Source organism: Megascapheus bottae, chromosome 30, assembly GCF_031878675.1.
Source record: "Megascapheus bottae isolate mThoBot1 chromosome 30, mThoBot2.hap1, whole genome shotgun sequence".
NCBI classification, from domain to species: Eukaryota; Metazoa; Chordata; class Mammalia; order Rodentia; family Geomyidae; genus Megascapheus; species Megascapheus bottae.
The window spans coordinates 13,492,589-13,515,668 of NC_143538.1; the positions used below are offsets into that span (position 1 = coordinate 13,492,589).

Consider the following 23,080-nt stretch of genomic DNA (forward strand, 5'->3'; position numbering starts at 1 on the left):
ATGGGGTCTCACAGAGCCATGAGCCGGAGCTGGGCCTTGGGGGGCCGGGCCGAGACCGGGACAGGGGGTGACGGCGAGGGCGATGGGCCTGTGTGGACCCCGGGCCCAGCCAGCCGCAGCTACCTGCTTAGTGTGCGCCCTGAAACCAGGTGAGTGGCCCAGAGCGTGCACGCCCTGGAGGCCCTAGAGGTCTGGCCCCCAGGTCCTGTGCCTGGTAGGGTGGGGATCTGGCCCTGGGCGGCTCCCCTGACCCCCTTAAGGCCTCAGGCCTCTGGCTAGGCCAGGCCCTATTTGGGGAGACTTCAAGGCTCTCCTTATCTCCTAGCCTGGCTGTCCAGGGCCTAGATTCCACTGAGCGTGATAAGGAGCAGGGCTGGAATTCCTGCCGGGAGGGGAGGTGGGCTCTCAGCAGGGGCTGGAGGTGAAAGGGTGCTCTCTGTACTGAGCCTGCCGGGGGCATGGGGGCTGAGAGCTTCAGCTCTTGTGCACCAGTCGCCCCGTCCAGTGGCTTTGGGGTGTGTGTGTGAGGGTTGGGGGCGTAGGTGCCCCTTAGTGTTAAAGAGTTAAAGAATTGGGCGTGGAGGCTTTGTGTTCTAGACAGATGCAGGGACACCTGCATGGCCTTGGGGACTGTAACTTCCTGCCCCCCTCGGGCTGCTCAGTGGCCCTCCATGCCATAGGCCATTTCCAGAGGGAAATGTGGCCATCTGGTAACTGGCATCATGTGTTTTCTTAGCCCCAGGACTTGGCTTGTTGTGTGTCATGTAGAAAACAAGCTGGTCCTCTGAGACACTGCCTCTTGTTTTCTGTCTGCAAACGACACAAACCAAACCAAACCAGACTTGGCATCAAGGACATTCCTCGTGGATTGGCTAGGTCCTATTGACCTTGGAGCTGGGAAGGTTCACGTGTAACCGGAACCTGTTTCTGCATAAAACTTGTCCAGTGGTGTCACGTGGCTGGGCCGGGCTGAGGGTTGGTGTTAGGGACTGAGTCAGACTCCACAGGCCCTTGACTGCCAGGAAAAAAAAAAAAAAGTCTTTTCCTAAGTACTGACCTGTGGAAACAACGTCTGCAATGCCGTGGGGGCAAATGCTCCAGTGTCTGGTGGGAGGCTGCTCACCTCCACGCAGCCCCACGACTCTTGACTCTTCTGGGCTTCATGGAGGGCAGGGAACCAGGATGAGAAAGGACAGCAGCGATGGAAGAAGGGAGGAGGGAGGCTGGGAAGGGGAGTCAGGGCTGCTGGGAGCCAGGCGGGGCACAGGGCTGTGTGAGGCTGAGTCTTGTATGTTAGGCACTGTTGTACTTTCGATGAGCTCAGCCCATGGGGCCGAGGGCTTGGGGGGCAGCACGTCCAGCCAGCGCCCTTGGGCCACAGTGGGAAGCTTTCGAGAGGAGGCTCTTTAAGTATTGAGAGGTGCAGGACAGGAGCAGGGAGAGAGTTTTCTAGGTTTTGACTTCCTCTGGCCACTCATGCCCCCCCAAAATTCTGAGGGGAAATGAGAGCTAGATTTGTTTGGCCCCAGGTCTTGGCACTGCGTGCCTTGTGGTAAAAGAGGCAGCCATGGGGGCCGGGAATTTGGCCTAGTGGTAGAGTGCTTGCCTAGCATGCACAAAGACCCAGGTTCGATTCCTTGGTACCACATATATAGAAAAAAAGCCGGAAGTGGTGCTGAGGCTCAAGTGGTAGAGCTCTAGCCTTGAGAAAGTCCAAGGACAGTGCTCAGGCCCTGAGCTCAAGCCCCAGGACTGGCAAAAAAAAAAAAAAAAAAAAAAAGAGGCAGCCATGGGGCCTCAGCCCTCAGAGCGGCTGCCGCCCGGGCTGCTAACCCCACATTTTGTTCCCAGCATTTTCTGGGTCCAACCTTGTACCTTTCTGTCATGGAGTCCTGAGGTACCTTTGGCCCAGGCCTCATGTGGATGGGCTGGCCCTGGGAGCAGGAGTTGGGGGGACAGTGGGTGGGGGCCTGGGGTCTGTCTCCCCAGCCCCATGGCCAGTCCTCGGTGGCTCAGAGGTGCTCAGACGGTCTCCCCACACCTTGGTGCCACCCCAAGGGACTTCACCCACTCCTATAGGAAGGCGGGGGAGGGGAGGCTGAAGGAAGTACGTGACTGACCATCTAGCTTGTGCAGACACCCAGAAGCCCCCGCCCTCCCCGCTATCCCCACCTGCTCCTTTCCTGGAGGCGCTGGTCCAAGGCCCTAAAGAGCCGCTGAGCCAAGATCCTGTCGCAGAGCAGCCTCTACTGTTTGGTTTTAGGTAAGCAGGTTGCTATTAGAGAAACTGAGGCAATAGGTCAGGCCCTTTCTTGTTCCCCAGCTCCTGTACCAGTCCTGGGCCTCTGCTAGAACTGTTCCTCATGAGGAGACTTTTTTTCCAGGCCATGAAGGTGAACTCAAACTCAGGATCTTCTTTCCATGGCCTCCCAAGTGTTGGGATTACAGGCCTGGCTTAAGAAGAACTATTTAAAATTGTCTTCCTTCCTCCCTTCCTCCCTCCTTCCATCTTTGTATTAGGATTTGAACTCAGCCTTGTGCTTGCTAGGCAAAAGCTCTACAACTTGAGCCACACCTGCAGGTTTTCTTTAAAGTCTTCTGCCCCACATTAAAGGCCTCTGAGCATCTCAGAGGTGGTGATGGGGGCTCGCGCTGGCCCAAGCAGCATGGCGGCAGGCTCCCTCCTTTGGAAGGGACTCAGGGAGCCTGAGTCAGCCACCGAGGTGTGCAGGGGAGCCTGTCTCCTTTTAAGTTAGAAAGCAGACTCCCCATCTCCTTCCCAGAACCCCAGATCCAGAGCAGGAGCAATCTCCCAGTTCTCTGGAGAGGGGCAGACCACGTCTGTGGTCGGGAAGGGATGGCTCTAAGGAACCGAGCTAAGCCGCCGGACTGTGCTGCTGCCGTCCTGCCAGCCTCAACCTCGCCAGAAGCAGCGCCTTCTGCAGGAGCTGGGACCAACCATTCTTGACTATAAAGTGCTTTTCTCCTCCTCCTCCTCCTCCTCTTCCTCCTCCTCCCTCCTTCTTCCCTCTGTCGCTTCCTTCATAGCACAATATGCCTCACACTGGCCAGTAAGCGCAAAGCTCCGGAGAGCCAAATCTGAGGACCAGGTGGGAGCAGAGGAAGAGAGGCGGAAGGCCGGGGACGTGTCTCGTCACTTAGGGACAACAGTGGCCCCAGTGACCTGAGCGTTGGGAAGGAGAGAGCCCCAATATTGTGGGGGGGCTGTCCCCACATTAGGGAAGACCATCACTGTGGGTCAGGACTTGGGAGGAGGACGGGCAGTATTTTGTTGGGAGGAGTGCTGTATTAGAGTTAGAGAGATGGCCTGCTCAACAGACATGGGACTGAGAGGTGAGGCCCGAGTCCAGCGCAGACAGGTGTGGAGAGGAAGGGAGTGGTGAGGGGTGGAGTCCAGGATGGCTGGTTCTGAGCGCAGGCCTTAGTCAAACCCCGGGGCCCTGGATGGGCAGCCGGGCTCGGGTAGAGGGTGAGTTGGGTGTTTCGCTCTTGAGGAGATGGAGTCCTGTGGGCGTTGGTGGCTCACACCTGTAATCCTCACTCCTCTGGAGGGGGGAGATCTGAGGACAGAGGTGAAGCCAGCCCAGGCATCCAAATCAATGAGACTGTCATCTCCAATTAACCACCGAAGAGCTTGTAGTGAGCTGTGATTCAAATGATAGAGCGCTAGCCTTGAGCATAAACACTCGGGGACAGCGCCCAGGCCCTGGGTTCAAGCCCCAAGACTGTCACAAAAAGAGAGACTATCTTGAAGCTTTCTGGATGCCACTAAGCAGGCCAGTGGGGACAGCCGAAGGAGAGCTGGCCCTGCCGTCTCCCAGAGGGCAGAGGTCCGTGGTCCCGTGGTGGTCTCCTGTAGGGACGGTGGGGCCAGGACAGCCCGTATGGTCCCCAGTTGGTGGCCCCAGCCCTTGTGCTGGTCTGAAAGAGCTGGTGCCCCCAGCCCTGCTGAATTAACTGCTTTGTCTTTCTCCTCTTGTTCACTCCCGAGCTGGTCTGCTTGGCTGTTTAACTGTACTTTAACACATTAATGGAGGGTGCTGGCCCAAGCCACCTGTCTCCTGAAAGCCCCCTGCCTGGGGATTTCCAGGGGTGTGTGTGTGATTCTTGAAGCAGCCCACAGTGAGGTGCTACAGGGTGGACTGGGTCTCAAAGCTCCCCTGGGGGGGCAGAGACACACCTTTCTCAAAGCCAGCCCGAGCCTCCTTCCTGCCTAACAGACTCCCTGGGTTCTGCCACACTTAACGAGCTCTTGATTTCAGATCTGCTGGTGTCCAGTGGTGAGGCCACTTGCTAACGGGCGAGGGCCCGCCGAGACAGCTGCTCCCTTTTAATAGAAAGGCCTCTGGGCCCCAGACGGTGGCGACTGTTGTGGGTTTGCTCTCTTCCTCTCCTTGCTTTCTTGCCTCATGATTCCATTTGCTGTTTTTGCTTAGCTTATCAAGCCTCCGGTTGTCTCACCCCAGCTCTGGAAGGTAAAATCGCACATTGCATCACCGTTCTTGGTTCTGGGCCTTGAGGGGCTGCAGGTGGGCTGCCTGTGCACTAACCCAGCTGCATGGGGGGGGCACTCACACGGGACTAGGCGTGATGCTTGTTGAGAGGTGCCCGAGATGGATGCCATGCCATCTTTGTGCCCTGGGAACAGAGACCATGACAACAAGCCGTAGCCATGGTGACAGAGCCATAGCCACAAGTCATGTGACTCAAGCCCTGGCCCATCCTGGGTTCTTTGTGCTCAGGTTTGACACCTGTCTGTCCTCTTTTGGTCACCATCCACGCTGTCCCTCGGGTTCTTCCTCTGAACTTACTTTTGAGCCCTCCCCACCCTGTGTCGGTCCTCCTGAGTCTGCTCCAGAGCCGGGCGGGGCCTCAGGGAGCCCTGGGTTAAAGCCTGCTAGCTGGAATTCTACCCTCTGGCTTCCCAGGCTAGGGGCCAGAGTTAGGGGCATTTCCCTGTCCCAGGCCAGGACTCCATCCGCAGGCTGTGGTGGGATCTGGGAAAAGCACTGGGATGCCTCGCACAGAGGATGGTTTCTGAAGAGACAGAGCCCAGGCCTGGGCCCCGGACAGAGCAGCTGATCTGCATGGCTCCCACAGTGCAGGGACGACAGCGCTGGAAGAGGACGTGAGCTCGCTCCCAGCAAGGGACCCACCAGACCCAAGGGCAGGCCTGGTGCTCAGGACACAGGGCCGGTCTGCACCACCCTTCTGAAGCCATGGGTCAGAAGGGCTGCAAGGGGTCCAGGTGGGAAGAGGATTCCCCAGATGTGAGCAGGCCTCCCGGCTTCCTGGAATCCACGCCCGCCCTCTGGAAGATGGCCAGGGAAACGGGACGATGGCCGGCTAGAGGGAGGGCTTTCCTTGGGGTTTCCCAGTGTCAGTGTTTTTATAACATAAAAGTGTGGGAGGGTGTGTCTTTTTCCACTCAGAGACGGAATGAAATAAGTAAATACGCTAGGACATTTCTTCTTCTTTGAGAGACTCTTGCTATGTAGCCTAGGCTGGCCTCAAACTCATCACCACCCTTCAGGGTTGCTGGGATTCTAAGCATGAACCACTATACCCTGTTCTTGCCTCCAAATTTTCTTGAAGGCCCCTGAGCAGAAGCTGAAGGGATGTTTGTGGATGTACCCAAGCTCCCTTCCAGCCTCATCGCATGGGGGATGAGGCAGAATTGCCGTCACAGAGGGAGGCCATGGCCAGGGGTCTTTAACACTCACTAGGCATCATGGAAGCTGGGTCATGCGGGGCCCAGACATTTCTTGAAAATGTCATGGAGATCTGGTAGGCCCCCAGAGGTGGAAACTGATATTCACATGAGAGCAAGAAAAATTCCCAAGCCTACACATCCCAGAAGAAAAAGAAAGAAAGAAAGAAAGAAAGAAAGAAAGAAAGAAAGAAAGAAAGAAAGAAAGAAAAAGGCTGAGACAGGAGTATCACAAGTTCTAGGCCAGCCTGGGCAGCACAGAAGAATGCTGTCTCAAGAAGGAAGGAAGGAAGGAAGGAAGGAAGGAAGGAAGGAAGGAAGGAAGGAAGGAAGGAAAGAAGAAGGGAATGGAAGGGAAAGGAAAGGAAGGAAAAGAAAGGAAAGAAAGTTAGTTGATTGCGTCCATCCCAAAGGATGTTCTGGAGCAGGGAGCTGCAGGGCCCCGTGCCGCCGTGGTCAGGGTGCAGGCGGCTGGCTCCTCTTGCTGGATGGACTTGGTGGGGAGACCTCGGACGGGCCCGACTGCCCTGGCCTCTGCGCCCCTGTGGAGAAACCGCAGCCAGGCGCCCACGGAAAAGCTTCTTTGGCTTCGGGATGCCCCCTTGGGAGGCACCCACCCAGGAGCACAGCGGTATTTCCACCGACTCCAGAGCCTCCCCACCAAGGATGGCGACAGCTGAGCCACCGGCTCGCCAGCCTTCGCACGCCCTCGCGGCCCAGGGCCCAGCCCTGGACAGACAAGCAAAGCTCTCCTCGGGGTCGCGCCTTCCCTGGGCCCAGAGGAAGGTGTCTTGGATGTTTTGTCCTCCATGTCCCCCTACCCCTGCCCCCTCACCATCCTCCCTGCTGCTCGGGGCGTGGGGTGGGGAGGGCACGGCTTGTGTGCCACACACCTGGCTATGTGGTTGTGCTTCGTGTCTGGGAGTGTGGGGTTTGGCCCAGTGGTTTTCTTCCTGTGGACAATGAGCCTGAGGAGGGTGGGTGAGTGGGGGGGACTGGCCACAGAGGCCCCCGAGTTCCGGGGGGCTCTCTGTCACGGGGGCCTGGCATCCCGGCTTCTGCAGGAGTCCGTGTGCTTGTGGCCTGGCCCGTGGTGCCCACCGCTGGGCGGGCAGCGCCGCTGGCTTCCCACCCCTCGGGGACGGCAGTGACCCTCCTTGTGCCTGCCGGGGTCTGTGCTCGTGGACACAGGGGCTGCGTTTTGAGCCTGCATTCTGGGAGGGGGTCCTGAGTTCTCGGGGTGCCTGCGTCTGTGAGGGTTGCCTGGCTTTCCCCTCGGGCGAGGCTCCCCGGAGGCGGCGGGGAAGCCGGGCGGCGGCTCTGACGGCTCTGCCTCTCCTAGGAGCACCTTCTGCTCCATCATTGCCCAGCTGACGGAGGAGACCCAGCCGCTCTTCCAGACCACACTCAAGTCCCGGGCGGTGTCTGCAGACAGCGACGTCAGGTTCACCTGCGTCGTCACAGGTAACGGCCCCGGGGCACAGCCCAGTCCACAGGTGCCATGGACGCCACACACAGTGAGGCTGCGGGTTCAGAGCCACATCCCCACCGGAATGCCCTGGACACATGGCAGGGTGTGGTTTGGGAGTGAGGAGCCTGAGGGTCGGTGAGGGCTGGCACAGCCACACTGTGTGCTGGTGAGGTCACACTGTGTGACTGTGTGACACGGGGCCGCTACACAACCTCTTGGTTGCCTTGTGTGAACACTGCGCCCACCCGGGGGCCACCTGACCTGTCTCAGGGCCTCAGGGCCTGGCTTCTTCTCAGAGCCTGCGTGTTGGTTGGTAGGGGCTTGTGTGATCCTGGGAACTGGCCCCCCAGCTACCAGGGAGCCCCTTGGGCAGTTGAGCCTCAGGGCCAGGCTGAGAGCTTTGGGGGCCCTAAGGTGCTTCTGTGGCCAGTGGAGTCCACAGCAGGGGATCTCCCCTGTGTGGACGTCTCACAACCCTGTGTGGTGTGTGCTGTCCGCGCTTCTGCAGGGGCAAGCTGTTGCTTCTCCCCAGCCGCCTCCCCGGTTCCTCGGAGGCTCCCCCATTCCTCTGCCCTGGCCTTTCCTCTGGTCACCATATCCTCCACCCTTCGTGTAAAGAACACAAACGCCATTTCAGCATGGTTTGTGAGGCTTCACAGGACAGGAAAAGATGGCTGGGGGAGTCACGTGGTCTTCAGTGGAGCGGGCCCTGGGTCATCTCAAGCCTGTTCCTGTGGCATCTGTTTGAATGGGCTGGGTTCTCAGTGAGAGGATTCCCGGGAGTTGGGCACACGAGGGTGCGGGTGGGCTTATTTTACAACCTAGGCCATTCCATCAGACAATCCTGCGCTTCCCTTCCGGGCAGAGCTGGAGCCTCCCTCTGACTCCTGTGAGCAGAGGCAGCTCCAGAGATCTGTCTGTTTCTGCCCGCTAGGCTCTCACTGTGTAGCCCAGGGTAGCCTTGAACTCACAGCCCTGTTTCAGCTCTGGAGGGCTGGGATCTCGGGTGCATACCGCCACTCCCAGCCTGGGTTCTAGGCGCCCTGGAAGCTCCTCGTTCCCACAGCCGCCTGCTCTTCCGCCCTGGGGATTTTCTGGTGTGCGCAGGGCAGCTTTGTCTCCTCGCTGCTAGCCTAGGGCTTGGCTGTGTGGAATCGCTGAGTCCGTTCTGCCTGCCTGTCCGCTTCTCCGCACTTATGTGAGTGCTCTGCCCAGGAGTGCACAGCTTTGTAGGTGCAAATGAGCAGCTTGTACACACATGTGTACTGTGCACGTGACACACAGCCGGTGGATGCACGCACACACCGTGCCCGTGCACACACGTGCCTCCTGTGCACAGGTGAGCTCTGTACACAGGTACGGCTGGAGTGAACGACCCCCACTGCCGCCCCTGTGTGTGAGGACCTCACTTCCACTTTCCAGGAAGTATGGCCTCCCCACTGCACCAAGCCCCCCAAGCACGATGAGCCCTGTGTGGCAGGGGCCTGCGGCTGTGCCTTCTACTCCACTCCACTCAAAGGCCCAGGGCTGGGCAGGGCTGGGGGCGGGGAAGTCCTGCGCCATGAGGTCACCCTTTCGATGGGGGACACTTGTGCCGGCCCAGGACACGTGCAGTGATGTCACCGGCTTTACTCGCAGTGGAAACAGGGGGCTCACTTTACCGCCAGGACTGCCTGAGCCGCGCCTGGCCGCACCCCATGCAGGCTTGTTGGAGATGGAGTCTTGAAACTTTTCTGTCCAGGCTGGCTTCAAACCAGGATCCCTGAGGGCTCTGTGATCTCCCTGAGTAGCCAGGATTACAGGTTTGAGCATCAGGGCCTGACTCAACACATCTTTATTACGCACCTACCACCTACCAGGCACTATCTGGTGGTGGTGGAGTGAACAAGAAACCATTTCTGCCCATCTGGGGCTTGTGTCTAGCAGGAGAGACAGACAAGAGTTGTTCATGACAGCATCAGGAGCACAGGCTAGAGCTGACAGGAGTCCTCAACCCATCTTTTCTAAAATCCCGCCATCCTTCAAGTCCAGTGCCACAAACTCCAAAGCCCCTCCCCCAGTCCAGAAAGGAGCTTGTTCCCGTCTCTACACACGCTGTGTTTCCATCTACAACTACTTCACCAGCACAGATTCCGTATCTGGCCCCATTCTAGGAACTGGGGACCCCGCAGCGGTAGACAGAGAGGTGAATGGATGGATGGATGGATGGATGGATGGACAGATGCATGGATGTGTTAGCTGTATGGTCAAGTAACAAAGCTTAGGAACTTGGAATGAAAGAAAGAGAGCTCTTGACAGCTGTGGGAGAGTGGGACTTTGGGGAGGGGACTTCTGGGGCTCAAGTCCTTATGATAATGATAATGTGGGATGGGTCACTACTTGTCAACAACTTCTGGAAAGTCCTCAGTTTCCTTCCTGCTGGGAAGCTAGTGATTCCTTCCCTCTGACGGGGGAATGGTTCTGGCTTCGCTGAGCTCTGGTTTCTGGAAAGGAGCTGAGCTGCAGGTGGGCTTCCGGCAGGTGCTTCTGTCCGCTCTGCAGGTGGGGCCTGTGGTCTGCGTCCTTGGTTCTGGAGCTCACCTCACTGTAACCCAGCCTCCTCTTCTTCTCAGGATACCCTGAGCCCGAGGTGACATGGTACAAGGATGACATGGAACTGGACCGCTACTGTGGCTTGCCAAAATACCAGATCACTCACCAGGGCAACCGCCACACGCTGCAGCTGTACAGGTGAGGGCCCCGCCCGTTTTGTCTGGGGGAAGCTGCGGGGCTCTGCCTGGAGCTCCCGAGGGCGGCTGACGGCAGAGGTGGGTGCAGGCGGGTGAGGTCCTGACCCACAGAAACATTTTCCATGAGGTCGGCTGCCCAAAACAGCAACATGTCTTCATTGCTCCACCAGGGCTGTCAGCTGCTCGTGGGGAGCGGCGCCAGGGCCTAATTCCCCGTGGAACGGCATGGCCTGGCTTGGCCGCCACGCTCCAATGGCCTCAGTTTCCTCTCCCGCACAGGAGGATGGGGCATGGGGCATCGCCAGGGTGGGGCCTGGATGGAGGGGCTTGGAGGAACGCTGGTTCTGGAAGGCTCTGCTGGGGAGGGAGAGATGGCAGCTCGCACCTTCCCCCCACAGGTGTCAAGAAGACGACGCCGCCATCTACCAGGCCTCGGCTCGCAACACCAGAGGCATTGTGTCCTGCTCGGGGGTCCTGGAGGTGGGCACTGTAACCGAGTACAAGATCCACCAGCGCTGGTTTGCCAGGCTGAAGTGCAAGGCTGCCGCCAAGATGCGGGAGCTGGAGCAGGGCCGGAGGCAGGGCCCCGAGGCCGGCGGGGAAGCTGAGGCCCTGCGCAAGCTCAGCCCGGACCGCTTCCAGCGCAAGCGGAGACTGAGCGGGGCCGAGGCGCAGGGGCCCCGGGGCCGGGCCCGGGAAGCTGAGAACACCGCCCCAGCCGCCTGGCGGGATGGGGAGGCTGAGGCTGCCCAGCACCCAGGCCGGGGCCTCCTCAACAGTTGCGCCCCTGGAGAGGCGCCCACCAACGGGGAGCCTGCCCCCGAGAATGGGGAGGAAGGGGAGCACGGCTTGCTGACCTACATCTGTGAAGCCATGGAGCAGAGGCCGCAGACAGCGCCCTCCAAGGAGTCGGGGGCCAAGAAGAAAAGGAAAGCGGAGGAGTCGAAGCTCAGCCCAAGGCTGGCAGACCGGGATGTGGCGGCCCCCAGCCAGGGCCCTCCAGAGCCCTGCAGCCCCTGCTCCAACAAGCCTGGTTCCGGACCCGGGCAGCAGGTGCAGGCCCAGCCCAGAGGCAGCACCACCCCAGGGCCCCGGGCTTCCGGGGCAGAAGGCACTGGGAAGCCAGCTTCCCCCACCCGGGGTGTCCCAGCCCCCGACCCAGGCCCAGGCCCAAGCCCAGCACCCGAAGTGTACTTCTCCCTGAAGGACATGTATGCAGAGAGCACCTGGGCGCAGGGAGAGGAGGGCTCCCTGCCCCCAGGTGCCAGGGCACCCGGACGGAGCTCCCTGGACAAGGAAGCCATCAAGGCCACCGCACCCAGCCCCCCCACCCCCTCCCCTGCACCACCACCGCCCCGACCTTTCAACAGGAAGAGATTTGCCCCTCCGAAACCCAAAGGGGAGCCGGCGGGCACTGCTCCCCCCAATACAGCAGAGGAACATGTGGCCCAGGGCTCAGGGACGGCCCCAGCTCCGACCTCCCTCCAGGTGCCAACACCCCCCGCCCGTCGAAGACACGGCACCCGGGACAGCCCCAGGCAGGGCCGCAGGGCTGCAGGAGAGGTGAGCAGGCTGGGGACGCTGAGCTCATGGAAACTGGCGGTCACCGCCTGGCAGCCAGGGCAGTAGCCTATTTATAGATGGGGGTGGGGAGGTGGCAGTGCCAGCGGGGACACAGGACCACACGCATGGCCGATCTCCAGGCAACACATGAGGGCAGTGTGGTGGTGGCCGCATCTTCACAGCCAAGAGGCCGCACCCCAGGCCAGGGGCCAGCATGGTGCCCTGGCCTCCAGGCTGGGGGGACTGTGTGAGGCTGCAGTTTTTATTTTTGGGGGGAGAGGGATTGTACTGTGGTGCCCTCCATTAGAAAATTTATTTTCTTTTTTCTTTCTTTCTTCACTTTTTGTTGTTGTTGTCGTGGGGCTTGAACTCTGGGCCTGGGCGCTGTCCCTGAGCTCTTTAGCTCAAGTCTACCACCCGACCCTTGAACCACAGCGCCACTTCCAGTTTTCTGGTGGTTAATTGGAGATGAGTCTCATGGACTTTACTTCCCAGGGTGGCTTTGAACCACAGTCCTCAGATCTGAGTCTCCTGAGTAGCTGGGATTACAGGTGTGAGCCACTGCACCTGGCTAGAAAATTTGTTTTCTTTAATTCTTTTTTGTTTTTGTTGTTTTGGTCCAAGATTAGGACTCAAACTTGGTACCTGATGCTTTTGCTCATTTGCTAGGGCTCTGCCAACAAGGCCAGGCCTCCAACTCCAGAAAATTCATTAAGTATAAATGCAATCCTAGCCCTTAGACTCTCCAGTCAGGGCCAGCCTGGGAAGGCCTTCCACGAAAAGACAAACCCAAGCTTCCCCCCCCACCCGCCCGCAAATGGCGTGTCTAGGGCTCGTGGCTGGTCTGGGCTTCCCTGAGGTGTTAAAGTACACCTCTTTGCACGCCGAGGTGTGGTCTTGGAAAAGTCATAAAATCTTCACCACCACAGTTCCCGGGGGAAGCTTCACTCAGGGCCCCAAGCACATCCAGAATGGAATTGATGACAGGTGCTATAACACTGTACTCGGTGGGAAGCAGAGGCAAGCTGTGCTGCTCAGACACACATGGGTGGCATCGTCTTCTGGGGAAGCTGGGCTCGGTGGCATTCAGCAAGGAAAGAAGCAGGTGGCGCCCGCCTCGGGGAAGCGAGCTGTACCGGGAGGGGAGCGGGGAGGAGGCTCTGCCGTGGAGAAGGGCCCGGGGCCTCACATGAGAACCGGGCACTTGGCTAAGAAGGGACTGCTCGTTTTACCTAAAATTCTAGTTGTACTGGGTGTCCAGTATTTCTTCCTGCCCATTCTGGAAATCCCACGTGACAACAGGCAGATGGCTTGGGGTCTGGAGGGCAGGTGGTGTCCTGGGGAAAGGTGAAGGGAGTTCATAGTGGCCAGAGAGCACTCGGAGGGGCTGACCGCAGGGCATGTCCAGAGAGATGCCCTCCTGGGCCCCAAGGGAGCCATTAGGAAGTGGCCGGGCTGGCTGCCAAGTGTGCAGGAATCTGGCATCTCTGCCTACAGGCGAGGGCAGCCCCAACCGGGAGGCCCCGCCCCGCCCCGCAAAGGTGGGCACCCCTCCCCAAGGCTGTGGGCCATCGCGCTGCCAGGCTGTGTGTGTGTGTGCGGCTGTGTGTCTGTGTGTACGGCTGTGTGTCTGTGTGTACGGCTGTGTGTGTGTGTGCGGCTGTGTGTCTGTGTGTACGGCTGTGTGTCTGTGTGTACGGCTGTGTGTGTGTGTACGGCTGTGTGTGTGTGTGTGTGTGTACGGCTGTGTGTCTGTGTGTACGGCTGTGTGTGTGTGTGTGTGTACAGCTGTGTTTCTGTGTGTACGGCTGTGTGTCTGTGTGTGTGTGTACGACTGTGTGTGTGTGTGTGTACGGCTGTGTTTCTGTGTGTACGGCTATGTGTCTGTATGTGTGTACGGCTGTGTTTCTGTGTGTACGGCTGTGTGTCTGTGTGTGTGTACGGCTCTGTGTGTGTGTACGGCTGTGTGTGTGTGTGTACGGCTGTGTGTCTGTGTGTGTGTGTACGGCTGTGTGTGTGTGTGTGTACGGCTGTGTGTCTGTGTGTACGGCTGTGTGTGTGTGTACGGCTGTATGTGTGTGTGTGTGTACGGCTGTGTGTCTGTGTGTGTGTGTACGGCTGTGTGTGTGTCTGTGTGTGTGTACGGCTGTGTGTGTGTGTGTACGGCAGTGTGTGTGTGTGTACGGCTGTGTGTGTGTACGGCTGTGTGTGTGTCTGTGTGTGTGTACAGCTGTGTGTGTGTGTGTACGGCTGTGTGTGTGTGTACGGCTGTGTGTGTGTGTACAGCTGTGTGTGTGTGTACGGCTGTGTGTGTGTGTGTGTACGGCTGTGTGTGTGTGTGTTCGGCTGTGTGTGTGTGTGTGTACGGCTGTGTGTGTGTGTGTGTTCGGCTGTGTGTGTGTGTACGGCTGTGTGTGTGTGTGTGTACGGCTGTGTGTCTGTGTGTGTGTGTACGGCTCTGTGTGTGTGTACGGCTGTGTGTGTGTGTGTGTGTACGGCTGTGTGTGTGTACGGCTGTGTGTGTGTGTGTACGGCTGTGTGTGTGTGTGTACGGCTGTGTGTGTGTGTGTATGGCTGTGTGTGTGTGTGTGTGTGTGTACGGCTGTGTGTCTGTGTGTGTGTACGGCCGTGTGTGTGCACGCATGTGCTCAGTGGTAGATGACCAGGCAGTGGACCTTTGGTCCAGCACTGCAAAAACAAAACAAAGCAAGGACAAAAAAAACATAGCAAAACCCCTAAGGCCACCTATGGTTTTTATTTTTTAAGTTTTAAAAGCTTGTTTGAAGTCTATGTGTGGAAACTGTTTGCCTAAGCTGTATTCCTAAGCTATTTTGTTTTGTTTTCAGTATTTGGATTCTGTGTGTGTGTGTGTGTGTGTGTGTGTGTGTGTGTGTGTGTGTGTGTGAATACTAGGGCTTGAACTCTGGGCCTGGTTGCTGCCCCTGAGTTTTTTTGCTTTTGAGTCTGGTGCTCCACCACTTGAACCACAGCTCTACTTGCAGTTTAATTGGAGTTAAGAGTCTCACGGGCTTTCCTGCCCCGGCTGGCTTTGAACTGTGATCAGGCTCAGCTCTCCTGGAGTGGTTGGGATCACGGGCTGAGTGTGGCTCCACTCAGGGAGGGGTAAACCCATCAGAGCCGTGCTTCACAAGGGTCACTTGAGCCGCAGCAAGGACAGAGCACTCTGTAGGACAGGCCGGGCTGGGGCCACGGCAGCAGGGCTGGGGGAGGCAGGGGGTGAGAGGACCCAGAAGGGGTGGACATTGAGATGGGCTTGCTGGGGGAGGAGGGGAGGGAAGGAGCAGGGGAGGAGGAGCGGAAGGGAGGAGAGTCTGTGTCTAGCAACCGGCTTCCTGTGTAAATGGATAGATCATCATTCGCCTCTCCGCCCTCAGGGTCAGGTGTTAAAGAAGGTTCTAGTATGGTAGTCAAGTCTTTGTTTTTTTTGTTTTTTGTTTTTTTTGTTTTTTGTTTTTGCCAGTCCTGGGCTTGAGCTCAGGGCTTGAGCACTGTCCTTGGACTTTCTCAAGGCTAGAGCTCTACCACTTGAGCCTCAGCACCACTTGAGCCTCAGCACCACTTCTGGCTTTTTGCTATGTATGTGGGGTACTGAGGAATTGAACCCGGGTCTTCATGCGTGCTAGGCAAGCACTTTAACCACTAGGCCAAACTCCAGGCCCCGGTAGTCAAGTCTTTGTGTTGGTCCCTGTGTTCTCAGACCCTGGAGTCCCAGCCTGCTGCTGTGGCTTCTCCCACGCCCGCCAGCGGGGCACCCCCCGGCTCCGGACACCAAGGTGGCACAGGCCCCATGGACACAGAGACCCCGGAGGATGGGCGCACGCGTGCGGGCACGACCCCTGGAGGCCGGGGAGAGAGCCAGGTGGACAGCACACGGCAGGACATCACCCAGAGCACACAGCCGGGCCTGGAGACGCAGGACAGGGAGAGGCCCTGGACACACGGGAGTCCCCGCAGGGATGCACAGATGCAGGGGGGACCCAGCCCGGCAGGGGTGAGGGCGCAGGAGGACACAGGGGACAGGAGGGTGCCGGAGGAGGAAGGGGCTGGCCTCAGCCTGCCGGCTGGGACCCCCAAGCTCCCACCACCCGAGGGACACCGCGCTCCGCTCACGGGGTTTGTGCTGACCCCAGAAGCGCGACCTGACCCCGAGAAACCTGGTTTTGTGCTCAGATCTGAGGAGCCCCAAGCCACAGTCTCCATAAACCACGAGCCCACAGCCCGGGGTCCCCCACCTGGGATCCCCGGAGGCCCGGCTCAGGAGGGGAGCACGGAGCCACCTGGAGGGCTCGAGGGGTCAGACTCCATGAAGGCCAGGCCGGAGGGCAGCCTGCCCCAGCACCCCAAAGAGCAGCAGTGGGGGGAGGCCAGCTGGGGACTGCCCGCCACCCCCACCTGCCCCCCCGCCCCTTCACACCAGAGCACAGATGCCACTCTGCCCTCTGGGCACGGGGCCCTGCTGAGTTCTGCCCCCACCCTGCACCTTGGGCCAGGGCCCCCCGCCCAAAGCCATGCCCCGGGACCCCGGGCTGCCAGCCACGGGGACGCCGGTACCAGGGAGGCGGAAGCGGAAGGTGGGCGCTCCGGTCCCCGGGGCTGTGACCCCGGGCTCATAGACTCCCTGAAGAACTACCTGCTGCTGCTGCTGAAGCTGTCCAGCGCGGAGCCCGGCGGGGCGGGGGTGGAGGCCGCCGGGTCCGGCCCCGCCCCGGTGCCCGCGGTGGCCGGGCTGAGTCCCTGCACGTCCAGGCGCATTCTGGAGCGCGTGGAGAACGAGCACCTGGTGCAGAGCGCACGGTCGCTGCTGCTGAGCCCCGCCACCTCCCGCCGCCTCACTGGCCTCCTGGACCGCGAGGTGCAGGCCGGGCGCCAGGCCCTGGCCGCCACCCGGGGCTCCCAGGGCCCCCTCCCCGTGCCTGCCATTGTGGTGGGTGAGGATGAAGTGGCCCCCGAGGGGCCCGGCCTCCCCGAGTCTCCCCAGGACAGGGGCCCGAGTGGGCTGACCACAGAGAGCAGTGCCCCGGAGCCCTGCCAGGACGCCAGCTTCCCTGCAGCCACGCCGGAGGAGCTGGCCCTGGGCGCCAGGAGGAAGAGGTTTCTCCCCAGAGCGAAGGCCGCCACAGAGGGGGAAGCCACCAAGCCTGAAGACAAGGCCACCAGCCCCACCGTCTCCCCCCGGGGACCCCGGAAGAGCCTGGCACCTGGGTCTCCAGGGACACCTGGCAGGGAGAGACGCTCCCCGACGCAGGGCAGGAAGAGCAGCCTGCTGGAGGTGCCCCAGGCAGGTGAGGAGCCCGGAGACCTGGGCCCCAGCCCCAAGGCCAGCGGCCAGGACACAGAGCCAGCGCCAGAGGAAAACAAGCCCAGGAAAGCCCAAGACCTGCTCAAAGGTGAGGCCTGCGGAGAGCAGCTGGGACGGTTCCTCAGCCCTCAGCTGCGAAGAGGGAAGGCCAGAGCCCCTGCCCTGAGGGGAAGGCCTGGCTCCAATACCCCTACACAATCAGGGGCCAGTCCCTGGTTCCACCCTTCTGAGCCTCTGAGGGGTAGATAGGACAGGGGAAATCAAGGACTGGGCACTGGGCCTGGGCGTGCCACCGGGCTCTCAGCACCACCATCCCTCCTTCATGGCTGGCCGGGGACCACAGCCCCACTCGAGGCTGGGGGGATGTGGGGTCAGGCAGAAGGCCGAGGCCATGCAGGGGTTCAGATCCTGCTCCACCAGGGACACTGGAAGTGGGGGTCACAGTCAGAGAGGCCGGGAAGGCAAGGTCTTCCTGCAACGGGCCCTGCTCTCAGCCCCCCAGGTGATTCGCAAGATCCGCGTGGAACAGTTCCCGGACGCCTCGGGGAGCCTGAAGCTCTGGTGCCAGTTCTTCAACGTGCTCAGTGACTCTGTGCTGACCTGGGCCAAGGACCAGCACCCAGTGGGCGAAGTGGGCAGGAGGTGAGCCACCTGCAGCACCCACCGGGGCTCCCGGTGGCGGCAACGGTCAGGTGGCACCCCTGGTGTGCTGCCACTGGCTCAACCCTCACGGCGGCCCCAAGTGGGCACTCTGCCCCGAGACAGTCAGGGCCCCATCCCACAGCCCGTGAGTCACCCGGCTCCCACGCCGAGCACAGGGGCCTCTGAGAGTGGGGTCCGAGCCCCCGGCTACAACAGTGGCCTCTCTGAGAAGGGTCTCCACTCTCCACACAGCGCTGGGGACGAGGGCCCAGCGGCCTTGGCCATTGTGCATGCGTCTCCCGTGGACTGCGGCGTGTATCGGTGCACCCTCCACAACGAGCATGGCTCTGCCTCCACTGACTTCTGCCTCAGCCCCGAGGGTGAGGGAGCCCTGCCCGCTCGGCCAGCCTGGCGCTGTGGGGCGGGGGTGGGTGGGGGGCTCAGCCGGCCTGGCGCTGTGGGGTGGGGGTGGGGGGCTCGGCCGGCCTGGCGCTGTGGGGTGGGGGTGGGGGTGGCCTTTCGTGTGGACATGCCCTGCCTGGGCAGACTGGCCTCTCTTGCTCTCTCCACACAGTGTTGTCTGGCTTCGTCTCCAGGGAAGAGGTGGAAGGTAAGTTACCGCGTGGAGGGCGTGGGGGGGTCAGCTCTGGCCACCCAGCTCCATGCTGCTAGGCATGGGAGTCCTGTATCCCATCAGGCTCGGTTGATTGATTTGATGGTGGCAGATCTGGTCTTGATGGCCCCGGTTTCTGCACGCACATGGCTTGCGGTGTGGCGGGGACTCCAGTCACGCCAGCCCAGGCAGACACAGCAGACGCAGCAGGGAAAGGGGCGCCATTCGGCTCTTGCCCACGCTCCCTGTCTCATGGCTCCCTGTCTCTTGGTGGTCGTTTTCAGTCGGGGAGGAGATTGAGATGACGCCCATGGTGTTTGCCAAGGGTCTGGCGGACTCCGGCTGCTGGGGGGACAAGCTCTTCGGGCGGCTGGTGAGCGAGGAGCTCCGGGCAGGCGGCCACGGCCGTGGCCTTCGGAAGGCCTCCCGCGCCCGGGTCATCTACGGGCTGGAGCCCGTCTTCGAGTCCGGCCGCACGTGTGTCCTCAAGGTGTCCAGCCTGCTGGTGTTTGGGGCCAGCGGCGAGACGTCTCTCCTGGGCAGAAATTACGACGTCACCATCCAGGTATGGCGCCAGCTCCTCTCACCTCCTTCCCTTCCTTTCCCAAAGTGGAGGCATCGGCCACCCATCCGTATCTCACCAGGCCCCATGGCAGACATAGATGAGAGGTTCACACAGAGCTCAGACTCTGGGCCCATGACCAGAGAAGTGGGCAGAGTCAAAGCATCTTAAGCTTAGTTTTCAAACGTTCTCCCACCCCCCACCATTGGAAACCCAGTCCGTCAGAAACCTTATTGAGCATGAGATAACGGGAGTTGATGGTTGGGGAGGGGTCTGGGGGGGGGAGCTAGGCACTGCCATGTGGCATGGGAGCTTCAGGAAACAGAAAACTCTGTAACACCCACATTTCAATGGCAGCCCACAGCCTTGCATCATTCAGGGGAGAGGGGGTTCAGGGAAGGGAGCTGGGTGGTGTAGACCCCTCCTCTGGGGCCGGAAGCCCCTGCAGCCCCTGGCCTGTGCCCACCCTGCAGGCTGGGCAGCCAGGGAAGAGGGGAGCCTGGTTGGCTGACTGCATCCGCTTTTCTCTAATCGCAGGGGTGCAAGATCCAGAACATGAGCCGGGAGTACTGCAAAATCTTCGCAGCAGAGGCCCGGGCGCTCCCTGGCTTTGGGGAGGTGCCCGAGTAAGTGTCGGGGTGGCAGTGGGCACCGTTCCAGCTGGGAGCGCAGTACCCTGAGGTCAGCCCGACGGCTCCAGAGGTCTAGAAATGGAAATTGTCTGGGGGTCTAGGCTGGGCACATGGTGGCCTCACTAGCTTAGCATGCAGAAAGACCTGGGTTCAGTTCCTTGGTACCACAAACATAGAGAGAGCTGGAAGTGGTACTATAACCCAAGTGGTGGAGTTCTAGCCTTGAGAAAGCCCAAGGACAGTGCCCAGGCCCTGAGCTCAGAACTGGTGCGAGAGAGAGAGGGAGAGGGAGAGAGGGAGAGAGGGAGAGAGAGAGAGAGAAAGAGAGAGAGAGAAAGAGAGAGAGAGAAAGAGAGAGAGAGAGAGAGAGAGAGAGAGAGAGAGAGAGAGAGAGAGAGAGAGAGGAAAGAAAGAAGAAAGAGGTTTGTCTTGCCCCCAGGTTTTGCTGGTTGGAGGCACAGGCTCTGGGTCTCTATGAGGCAGGAGGGTCTGGCCTGGGGGATTCTGGTGAGACACGAGTGGGAGTGGGCTATATAATTGTCATTCCCATCCCAAGGTTAAAGACTGATTTGCCTGCCGGGCTGGCGTGGGGCTCTGCCAGGTTGAACCTTCTCCAGAGGCCTCTTAGCTCAAGCTGCGCGGGGCAGCCTGCCGGGGCCCCGAGGGTCTGACTTGAGTCTCTCTCACAGCAGAGACAGGGTAGGGCCTTGAGATCAGTGGGCTCCGTCTCGTTCCTGAGCTCAGGCCGGGCGGCCTCCTGACCCACGTCAGGCCCGCCACGCTCTTCTTTCAGCTCCGAGGATACAGACCCGGGTTGGAGGGAGGCAAACTTGGGGCCTCACTGTCTCTTATGATCCCCAATGTGTTTAGGATCGTCCCTCTGTATCTGATCTACCGGCCTGCAAACAACATCCCCTACGCCACCCTGGAGGAGGACCTGGGCGAACCCCTGGAGCCATACTGCTCCCGGGACTGGGGTGCCGGAGCCCCCGCCGCCTCCGGCAGACCCGAGGCTGTGCAGAAATGCCAAACCTTCCAGCACTGGCTGTACCAGTGGACGAACGGCAGCTTCCTGGTCACAGACTTGGCAGGTACTCAGTGCGGGTGCCACGTTGTGTGGGAAACACACGCACGATGTGAAGGTGCGTGGAGGGCGGGCGCTGTGCGTGGCAGGCGCTGTGCGTGGGGGACGCCCACCACACTAGCCTGTGACACTCCCCTGTGGGTTCTCCTTGGCCTCTCACGGTGCTCTCTGTGAAATCCCAGTACAGGCCAAGGGCCTGGTGCAGGCACCTTTCACTGCAGCTAACTTGGGAGGAGAGCACTCGTGCCACTTAGAATTGAAAAACAATTTGCCTTAAAAACCAATGGCATCCTTTTCATCTCCACCCCCAGCCCCCACAGGCAGGCGCTGCTCCTTCTCCTTCCCAAGCCGCCTCCCACCCCAGCTCCAGCAGCTTTGTTGCTGGGTATGGCGCTGCCTGCCTGCAGGCCCAGCCCCTGAGAGGCGGAGCTTGGAGCCAGCCTGTGGGCGACATGGAGAGACCCCGTCTCAAAACGCATGAACGGACACCCCAAACCAAGTAGCTTTCCAGTCACTCCCCCTCCTCCGCCTTTACTGGCGTTGCTTTTCTTTTTAAGCAGAAGCCGATTCAGTCTGGTATCCTTTCAGTTTTATTTCTATGTCCTCCATGACCAGAAACTCCCCAACAGAGGAAGGCAACAAGCTGGAATCCACCTTTGGCTTTGACCTGGCCCGTCCTCTCCAAATCTACTCTCTAGCAGGAGGGGACCAGGGCTTCTCTAGGGTGGAGGGGACGTGGCTGGGATTAGCATTCCCTGACGCTCATCCCTAGAAGAATAAGTGAGGAACCGGGATGGGACGCACACACGTCTCCATATAGAGGAGGGGCAGCACTAGGCAACCCAAAAGTCATCAGCTATTAAGTCCATTGATTCCTAAGCTCATGCTTCCAGTCCTCCCCCACCCTGTAACATGTATGAAACACCGGGAGGGCGGAAGGAGTCCCTGAACTGTCCTTGTCTTCAGGACGCTGCGAGCAGTGCACACAGGAACACTTTGAAGTCAAAAGAATTTGGTTTAAGGCCAAATCCCATGGTTTTCCCGCTGAGTTTCTGTCTAAGAAAGAAAGACAGACAGACAGAAAAGAAACGAAACAAAGCCAGGCTAGGCCCTGATAGCTCCGCCTATCACCATCCTAGCTACTCAGGAGGCTGAGATCTGAGGATCATGGTTCAGAGCCAGCCTGGGCAGGAAAGTCTCAGCTGGGAGACCACTAACCTATTGAGACAGAGGTCAGAGTTTTAGTTCCAAGCCAAGGCCAGTCCAGCCGGTGGCCCAGCTTGGTCCGGGGAGGCAGGCTTCTGCAGTCGAAAGAATCAGGAAGCCGGAACATGAACTCAGCCTGGCAGCTAGCACTGTGCCGTCAGTGCTGTTACTGAGTGGATGTGCCAAGTGTGGTCTGAGACATCTCCTCTTTTGGAAGAATGGGGGTTCTGGGACTCGCCCTGTGTGGGTGGTGGCCACGGTAAGGGCTCTGAGGGGATGCCGGAGCCCCCGGCAAGTTCCTGTCCTCCATGGCATCTGTCCTGGAACCGGCCAGGGACATCCATGGCCTCTCTTTTTCCCTAGGTGTTGACTGGAAGATGACTGACGTGCAGATTGCCACCAGAATGCAAGGGTGAGTGTTCTTGGGGCTGGAGGAGGTGCCGGAGGGGTCTCCCCAGTTCTCCTGGTGGCTGTGAGCTGCTGCCCCACGCCTGGCCCCAGGCCTGACACCGCGTTCTAATGCCACCGAGAAGAGCGGGCAGTTCTGCTGCACATCTGAGCCTTCCTCGGCTTTCTTTTCCCCCAAAAAAAGACAAGCCATGAGCTGGCACCGGTGGTTCATGACCGTACCCCAGCTACTTGAGAGGCTGAGATCTGAGGAGCTCAGTTCAAAACCAGCCAGGGGCTGCTGGGCCGAGTGTGGCCTAGTGGTAGAGTGCTCGCCTAGGCTCCATTCCTCAGTACCACATACACAGAAAAAGCCGGAAGTGGTGCTGTGGCTCAAGTGGTGGAGCTCTAGCCTTGAGAAAACCCAAGGACAGTGCTCAGGTCCTGAGTTCAAATCACACACACACATGCACACGCACACATAGACACACACATACACATACACACGCACATGCACGCACACACACACACATGTGCACACATACACATGCACACACGCACACACATGCACACATGCACACACATGCACACACACGCGCACATACACACACCCACATGCACACACAGGCACGCACACCACTTGAGGCAGCCCCTCGGAGTGTGCTCTGAGGGCAGTCCCCCCACCGTCTGCCCTGCAGCCTGCCACCAGGGCTGGAACCCACCCTCCGCCCCGTTTGGCTGCAGATATCAAGGCCTCAAGGAGAGCTGCCTCCCGGCCCTGCTGGACCAGTTTGCCGCTTCCCACCGGTGCAACACCTTCTGTGAGATGATGGGGCTGGAGGCCCTCAAGGGCCCCGAGGCTGCCCACCCTCCAGCCAAGGCCAAGGGCTCCAAGAGTCCATCTGCTGGCCGGAGGGGGCCCCAGCTGAGTCCCCAGCCTCAGAAGAAAGCCCACCCCAGTCCTCAGGGCACCAGGAAGAGCGTGCTGAGTGTCAAGGCCTCAGAGGCAGCCACCGGCCAGCCCCCCACCCAGGAGGGGGTCTCCAAGGCCCAGGGCATGCGGTAACCCCAACAGGAGGCTGGGGGCCTCCACCCAGACCCAGACCAACCAGAAAGCAGCTTGAACCAGATGGACCTTCC

The 23,080-nt window shown here is 59.8% G+C and overlaps 1 protein-coding gene across 1 annotated transcript; it reads left to right on the forward strand.

Annotated features, from left to right (window-relative positions):
• On the forward strand, positions 1 to 23,033 carry Alpk3 (alpha kinase 3). The gene is made up of 14 exons (XM_090321616.1): positions 1 to 149; positions 4,458 to 4,496; positions 7,074 to 7,195; positions 9,815 to 9,932; positions 10,330 to 11,494; positions 15,213 to 16,902; positions 17,309 to 17,456; positions 17,709 to 17,836; positions 18,031 to 18,066; positions 18,354 to 18,634; positions 19,169 to 19,257; positions 20,134 to 20,354; positions 21,917 to 21,965; positions 22,685 to 23,033. Exons 1-14 carry the CDS (start codon positions 1 to 3, stop codon positions 23,004 to 23,006), a joined length of 4,557 nt encoding a protein of 1,518 aa, XP_090177742.1. The 3' UTR covers positions 23,007 to 23,033.
• Positions 23,034 to 23,080: the final 47 nt, after the last annotated feature.

Bases quoted from the DNA above. Each gene is read 5' to 3' on its own strand.
- Alpk3 (XM_090321616.1), top strand. From the start codon at position 1: ATGGGGTCTCACAGAGCCATGAGCCGGAGCTGGGCCTTGGGGGGCCGG. The intron at 150-4,457 runs GTGAGTGGCCCA...GTTTTTGCTTAG, and splicing joins AGTGTGCGCCCTGAAACCAG to CTTATCAAGCCTCCGGTTGT. The intron at 17,457-17,708 runs GTGAGCCACCTG...CTCTCCACACAG, and splicing joins GTGGGCGAAGTGGGCAGGAG to CGCTGGGGACGAGGGCCCAG.